The sequence below is a fragment of the Chelonoidis abingdonii genome, chromosome 3, assembly GCF_003597395.2.
Source record: "Chelonoidis abingdonii isolate Lonesome George chromosome 3, CheloAbing_2.0, whole genome shotgun sequence".
Taxonomy (NCBI): domain Eukaryota; kingdom Metazoa; phylum Chordata; order Testudines; family Testudinidae; genus Chelonoidis; species Chelonoidis abingdonii.
Genome location: NC_133771.1, coordinates 211,144,175 through 211,152,042, shown reverse-complemented (window position 1 = coordinate 211,152,042; position 7,868 = coordinate 211,144,175). Strand labels below are relative to the sequence as shown.

The window sequence follows — 7,868 nt, the reverse complement described above, 5'->3', positions numbered from 1 at the left end:
TACTGTTCTGTGCCTTGATTCTGCAGTGAGAGCCACATGAATAGACCCCTCCCCACTCCGTACATCGTCTAGAACAAAAGGGCCCTGATTTTGCCTGAGGCCTCTAAACATTTAGTGAATATACATATTAAACCATTATTAGATGAAAGGTACCTGACTGACAGCACCAGAAACCAAAGTCCTCTGTATGGAGCAGGTACAGAATAGCAGTGACAATGCAGATAGTGTTCCAGCACTGCCCTGCTTAATCTTGACCAGCAAGGATAATTTATCAGTGAGTTGGTCAAAATTGTGCATTCCCTCAAAACCTAGGTTTCTGTCAATTTTTTTTAACTAAATAACATTTTTCACAGAGGGTACCTGCTTTCCTAAAAAACAAAAAATTGTCAGTTTTAGTACAAAAAAGTTCTTGGTTTGGAGGCAGTTTTAAGCGAATTGTGAAACCTCACAAATAAAACGATTTATCATGTATTGCATCAATAAGTATTAACATCATGTTTATTTCAAAGTATCAATGACACATTTCATCTGGATTTTATTTGTACATGCTTCCATCAGAATAGCAATGTATCCACTGAGGTAATGCTATTTACAGTGTTAAAGTTAAAAAAGGAAAACACTTCTTGAGAACACTTGTAATATCATCATACACAAATGTAACACTGATGCACCTGTGATGCTGCTACCTGTGACAGACAGACATTTTTTTTGGCATGTATTATTTCGACATGTGGGCAGCCACATGGAATTACCAGTGATTAAAAGGATTGGAAAAAGTGGGGAGGTTTTATCTCTCCATATCTGCCTGCCCCCAGTAGTTCTGCCCACCCAGCCTCACCTCTGTTCCTCCTGCATCTCCTGGAATTCTTCACCCTGGTCTGGAGGAAAGGGGAGGGAGATGCTGCACTGAGAGCCTCGTGTATCCCTTCCCAGGCCTGGTGGTGTTGGGATGGGGAGAAGCTGTCCTACTGCTCACAAGAGGGGTGGGGGAAGGAAGGAACTGAGCCGCTCTGAGCTGCTGGAGTCTTTCCGCTCCCCTGGTGCATCCTGTGAGATTGGTACTGGGTTGCTAAGGGAAAGAGAAGACAACTCATGTCTGCTTCCTTCAACTGCTCAGATTAGTTGCTCTTCACCAAAGGTGGGCAAGTGGGGAAAGCAGCCAATGAGGATATTCCTCAGGTGGTACTAAAAATTTGAGCATCTCAGCAAGCTGGCTTCTTAGCAATTGTATTTCCTGAGCCTGTAATGTGTTTAAACCTGGTGCACTTTAAGCACTGGTAATTCCCATTAGCACTGAGGAGGTCTGTGCATACAACCCCAGCACAACAGGAATATAACAACACGTACAAAACACTTGCTGTGTTTAAAGCATTTCACACGTGTTAGCAAATCAGTCCTTGCAATGCCCACATGAGGTTACCAGGTAAACACTATTATTCCCCATTTCCAGATGACAAAACTGAAGTTACTTGCCCAACGCCACAGAGCAAATACACACAGAGCCCACATTAACATTTAGGATCTCCTGACTCTTCATTTAGATGTCATAATCTGTTTCTTTGCCATTCCTACTCACCTCAAGGGCTTGATCCATAGCCCAATGAAATCTATGGGAGTCTTCCCACTGACTTCAATCGTCTTTGCATTGAGCCCTGAATCAAGAAAACTGATTCATGGCAAAAAGCAAGTGAGGGCTGAATTCGTCCCTGATGTAATTCCACTGAGATGAAACTGGCCTCAAGAGGCTTCATCTGGTGAGGTGAATGGCACTTAAAGCTAAACCTACATACATAGCAAATCAATGTTTTTTGGTGGCCTTAACTGATTAGAATTTTTTACTCATAATCCTGTGAGACACACCAGAATACACACAATTTATATAGTACTAAAAACTCAGGATTATGGATTGAACTATTAACCTTTCTGAATATGTGAGATTTTACACTGGCTTTATGATTTCACACCTATACTTTCTAGTATCCTATTTATTTTGGGTGAATAGAGTGAACATGCAAATACCTGGATACCCTCCACCATAAAATGAATGGGGAAAGACTGAGGATTAGAAAAATTTTGAAAACGACACAAAGCAAAGCTAATAATCTCAGAATCTTAAAGTTTATTGGTGTGACTGTTCATACAGGCCCTGACCCAGCACAGCATTTAAGCACACGCATAACTTTAATTTTAGTCCTATTGTTGGGATTAAAAAGATGCTTAAAGTTACTCAGGTACTTATATGCTTGACTAACTTGGTGTCATAACAAAGAAATAGTATGAATTTTCTGCAGGTCTTCCCAACAAACCAGGGATGAGTACACTTCTTCTTTCAACTATTGTCCAGAGAAATGGAAGCGTATACAAACTATTCAAAACATTTATAGCTGCTAGAAGCTACATTTTCCTGTTTTCTTGATTTCTACAATGGCTAACTGGAGAAGGAAAACAGCAGGAAAGGGTTTTCCTCCACACACTAAAAAGAACAGGATGTAGCTGTGAGGCTCACAGCTAACTCTTTTGTGTTAAGTTCATATTTCTGTCCAATGTGGCCTCAAGTATACAATAAAAGCTGCAAGAATATAAAGGTGGTGGGTATTTCAGGAAAAATATGTACCCTTATAACCAGATCCATACTCCTCTTTAGCACCTTTTGTACTCTGTATAGGCATGGTGCTGCTCCATTGAAGTAAATGGCAAAACTGGAAAACAGGCATGATTTGGGTTTTGCTATTACTGTATTTTGAAAGAGGGGATTATTTTCTCTCCTAAGTGACCATAGATGGGCAATTCCTCCTCAAATACCTTTTCCTAACTTCTTGATCTTGCATCCTCTTATGCTTTCTCAACTGGACACCATCAAATTAGGCCTGAATAAAGACTAGAAGTGGATGGGTCACTACAAAAACTAATTTCCCCCTGCTGATACTGGCATCTTCTTGTTAGCTGTTTGAAATGGGCCATCTTGTTTACATTGGCCTCATTAGCACTACAAAAGTGATGTTTTTCCTCCCTTGGTATTCACCTCTTCTTGTCAACTGTTGAGATTAGCTCACTTCCACCTTAATTGAATGGGCTCCTTAGCAGACCCCCCCAACTTGGTAAGGCAATTCCCATCTTTTCACATGCTGTGTATTTATACCTGCCTACTGTATTTTCCACTCCATGCATCTGATGAAGTGGGCTTTAGCCCACAAAAGCTTATGCCCAAATAAATTTGTTAGTCTCTAAGGTGCCACAAGGACTCCTCATTTTTGCTGACACAGACTAACACTGCTACCACTGAAACCTGTCAGGTACACAAGTGTTTGTAAGATCAGGGCCATGATTATTCTGATTGTAAAGATGTTTATCTTTTTGAAAGCTCCAATAAACTCTTCGGTGTGATTGCTTTTATTTTTCAGAAGCAACATATCACTCTGGGCCTAGTCCTTGTCCTATTAAAATCAGTGGGAGTTTTGATACTGATTTCAGTGGGAACAGCATTGGGATCTTGATCTAAGTTGCAGACTGACTGTTCCTCTGACACTTAGACAATGCCAAATCCAGGTTCTAAAGTGAAAAGTTAAGTCACATAATGAAAGCATCGTTTTATATAATATGGGAAACATTCTCTGTTGCACACATTAACCCTTAGTTTAGCGTTCCCTCTCTCCAGAGACCCCTGATGCTACCCTAGTCCCTGCAAGCAGGCTACCCTTTCTGCAGACTCCTGCCTTTACCTGTAGTCATTGGCTACTGCTTTTTTCTCTGCCTGCTCAAGCACCCAGCAGTAGTTGTCTGTGGTACTCCTGGCTTTCTTCTTTTCCGTCTTGGCTTTCCTCTTCCTGTAGATGAGCAAGCCCAGGGCAAAAGCCAACAGTAGCAGGATAACCACCACGCTGCCCAGGATATAGTACAGGAGTAGTTTGGGGCCATCGGTGGCCTGGTCAGCGTCGGGTTTCATCATAGGGTCCGCAGCCCCTGCTGCGCTGCTGATTGCAGCCGGCTGGAGGGTGCTCGGCTCTGCTCCGCCTGGCTGGGCTCGGGTGGTTGGATCAGAGCGCGGGGCTGGGGTCTTGGTAGCGGGGTTGGTGCCCGGCGGGTGCCCACCCCCAGCCGCCGGCTCCTCTTCTCCTAGGGGGCGCAGGGACGGGGTCGCGCTGCTGGCGTTGGTGGGGCTGGAGGCCGAGAGGCAGGAGACGCCGTTGGGTGCCAGCGCCCAGCCCGGCGGGCAGAGGCACTGGTAGCTGCCGGGCTGGTTGACGCAGCGCTCCTGGCAGGGCTCCCCCAGGCACTCGTCCACGTCCCGGCAGGAGGCCCCGTCGCGGTCCCGCTGGTAGCCCGGCCGGCAGGCGCAGAGGAAGGAGCCCGGCGTGTTGGTGCAGAGCTGGGCGCAGGGCGCGCCCTGGGCGCACTCATCCACGTCCCGGCACCGGCGGCCGCCGGCCCCCGCGGGCTCGTAGCCCGGCGGGCAGGTGCAGGCGAAGCCCCCCGGGGTGTTGACGCAGCCCTCCTGGCAGGGCTCCCTCAGGCACTCGTCCACGTCCGCGCAGCTCACGCCGTCCCCGGCCAGCGCGTAGCCCGCGGGGCAGCGGCACTCGAAGCCCCCCGGCCGGCCCATGCACTCGCCCTGGCAGGGCTGGGCGCTGCAGTAGTCCACGGGCGAGCAGGACAGCAGGTCCCCGCCCAGCTGGTAGCCCGGCCGGCAGGCGCAGCGGAACGAGCCGCCCGCCAGCTCCAGGCACTGGTGCTGGCAGCCCCCGTTGCTGTAGGCGCAGCCGTGGCGGGGCGAGGCGCACAGGGGGCCCGGGCTGCTCCACTCGAACCCACCGCCCGCCTGCGCCTTGCACACCGGGAAGGGCCCCGGGTCCTGGCCCTGGCACGACACGGTGGCCTGGGAGCCGAAGGGCACGGCCGCCAGGGAGGCGCTGTCCAGGCCGAAGGGGGTGGTGTAGGTGACCTTGCCGGGCCCGGCCAGCGCCAGCTGGCGGCACATGCCCTGGAAGCTGAACTTGCAGAGGTAGCCCTGGGCCCTGGCGGCGGAGCCGCTGCAGGGCCCGTCGGCCCAGCCCAGCGCCGAGGAGCTGGGGGCGGCGGTGTTCCAGTGCAGGCTCACGCAGCGCCGGCCCGTGCAAGTCCCTCGGGGCTCCCGGAGCCACCTGGCGTAGTCGGTCTCTTCCCCTCCCGAGGCCCAGCTGAAACCCTTGAGGAGCTGGTGCTGCTGGTAACACTTGCCCTTCTCCCGATGGAGCCCGATCCAAAGCCTCGCCTGCCCCTCTGGCCCGGCCTCCCTCCTGGGCAGCTTGGCTAGCAGATCCTGGACATACAAGGCCTCTTCCTGGCTCTTCATGGTCACCAGGTTGCCTCCATTGCTCTTGCACTTCTCCTGGGCATCCGCCCAGTTGTGCTTGCCCCAGTGGATGGTGTAGCAGGCAGTCTGGGCGCACAGAGCCTCTGCCTCCTCACTCGCCCAGGAGGGCACCCCCCAAAGTAAGACCTGGCCGAGGAAGAAAAGAGCAGTTCCCATGCTTGCTTTGGTCTGGCTGTCAGAGATCTGCAGGATCGGTGCTGTTGCTGTCCCGGGCACCAGATGCACAGATGGGACCTGCAGGGGACACACATCAGATGTTAGAACAAAAGAGCAGAAGCTGTTTGCCTTTCAGATCCCTTTGGCCCAAGGAGCTGCCCTGCAGGCATCCTGTGCTGTTGTGACTCTTATTTATCACCGGAGACTAGAGTTTCCTGTATTTTAGTTACTGGTGGCTTCATCCTCCTGGTTTGTGGATAACAATCAAGATATTCAGCTGCTTTTCTTCGCCTTCCTTTAAGTGAAGTGGTTTAACACCAGTTTAAAAAAAGGTTTACCATTAAAGGGCTTTCTTTATTTTGGCCCAGTGCTCCCCTCCCCTTGTATGAGAAACTTGCTGGAATGCTGCTTTCTTGTTTTATTTTTAAAGGACTTAAACTACTTACTCATCAGTGACTTTTTGTAACCCCCAATAGGGAGATCTAGTTTTCCAGTATCTATTGGAGAGAAGAAAAAAAGGCATGGAATCCCTGATTATGATCCTAAGCATAGTTAAGATTTCATCTTCTAGAGGAAATGGAATACTTGGGATATATATGTCATCTACACAATTAATTTCAAGCACTTTTTTTTCCTTCATTCTTGCACTTTAAATAGATGGAAAAGTCCTTAAATAGGATTGGGTCGTGAGAATGTCTGAGCTCCATGCTCTAAGCCAAATTGTTTAAGGACACCAAACCAACTCCAACACAGTCTACAGTGGGGAGTTTTCTAAACTTAGTCAGTAATCTGTTGTCCAGAACCAGTCACTTCAAACAGAAGAAAAGCACTGAACTGCAGCTGCTTACACCTGAGACTTTCGAGCATCAGCGCAATTATATTCCTAGTTAATGGTTTTGGAGAATTTACAGAAGGTCAGTGATCAGTTGTATCATCAGTTCAGTTGCAGCTTGATCCAAATCCAGTGAAATCAATAGGAACTGTAAAGAAAGGGCAAAGTAGTTAGTGTGATAAGTTTTACTGGATGAACAAATGAATTAAAAATTCACAAACCTTCAGGCCCCAGAAGTCCCCTTTTCTGGGTCTAGCAACTTTTACACAAAGCACAGTTGATACTGAGTTGATTGACCTCTTTGTAATAAAGTAGAAATACTTCGTTTGAGAATCAGAAAGTGTTTTACTGACGTTAGTTAAAACTCACATTTACTGAGGTGTAATTATTTACAACTATTATTTTGCAGATGGGGATTTGCATGAGATGCAGAGAGGTTAAAGGTCAGATTTTTTTATACAGTGAGGTCCTAGATCCATGCACATTTTCTGCCTATGCATTCATGTGCTTGCTTTTGAGTGCAACTTACTGCAATTGTGTGCATAAACTGAATAGATGAAGTGAAGGCATCTAAATATATATTTGTGTGTCCAGCTGCCTGATGCGGATGTCCAGTTAGGCCTGAGCATGCAAACATAGGTGCACTAATGAATATGCAAGTATGGCCATGGATCTGGGAATTCACTTTGGGGTATATGTCCCGCTCTTTCGGTGCAAGTTGCACTTCAGTGCAAACCCACTGGGCACAGGTTTGTGGAGCCCATACAGAGTCCAGGACAATGCCAAGATTGTGGACCATGAAGGCAAATGGAATGGACTCAAGGAAGGGAGAGAGATAAAAGACAGGATACTTCTTTTCTTCCCACTTCTTGCCTTTGAGACATTTAGCTGAAAACAGTTAACTTGGTCAAGGTAGGCAGAGTCATTTCAGTTGTCACAAGACAATGTACTATACAGACGATTCATTTGTACAGTCAGCAGAGTAACTGTGGCAATGTTAAAGGATGAAAAACGGTAACCAAGGGAGAGAATAGAGAACAGATGCTAGAGAATGAGCCCAGGTGGGACATCTTGGCACAAGGGTCAACCCTTGCCAGAGATGCAGAAAGAACACTTTGATAGGCAGGGCCACCCCTAGGGGAGTGTGGGGCCAAGGACAAATCAGCCTTCCCACTAGTCTCCTCCCCATCTGTCCAGTGCACCCCCCCCGTCCACCCGACCGCTGCTCTCCTCCTTGCCATCCATCCATCTGCTTGTCTCCTCACCTCCCTCCTGCCTGCTTACCTGATGCTCACCTCCCTGTTCGTCTCTTCAGCCCGCTTGCCCACTCACCTCCCACCTCACCTCCTCATCTGAATATCGGGACAAATGGCATCCCGGTTGTACATCAGTCGGGATGCAGGACAAAGGGCCAAATATCGGGACAGTGCTGATTTTATCGAGGTGTGGGGTCCCCCAAAGTGTGGGGCCTGAGGCAGTCGCCTCAGTTTGCCCTACCCAAGGGTCGGCTCTGTTGAGATGCAAAAATGG

General features: G+C 48.5%; 1 protein-coding gene across 1 annotated transcript; it reads right to left on the bottom strand.

Moving 5' to 3' along the window:
* Nucleotides 1–480: 480 nt before the first annotated feature.
* Nucleotides 481–5,836, bottom strand: CD93 (CD93 molecule). Its single transcript, XM_032795861.2, has one exon. It carries the CDS (start codon nucleotides 5,504–5,506, stop codon nucleotides 3,716–3,718), a length of 1,791 nt encoding a protein of 596 aa, XP_032651752.1. The 5' UTR covers nucleotides 5,507–5,836; the 3' UTR covers nucleotides 481–3,715.
* Between the last annotated feature and the right edge of the window lie 2,032 nt (nucleotides 5,837–7,868).

What these genes read in the sequence shown, in the direction of transcription:
- CD93 (XM_032795861.2), bottom strand. Translation starts at nt 5,506, where the DNA reads ATGGGAACTGCTCTTTTCTTCCTCGGCCAGGTCTTACTTTGGGGGGTG.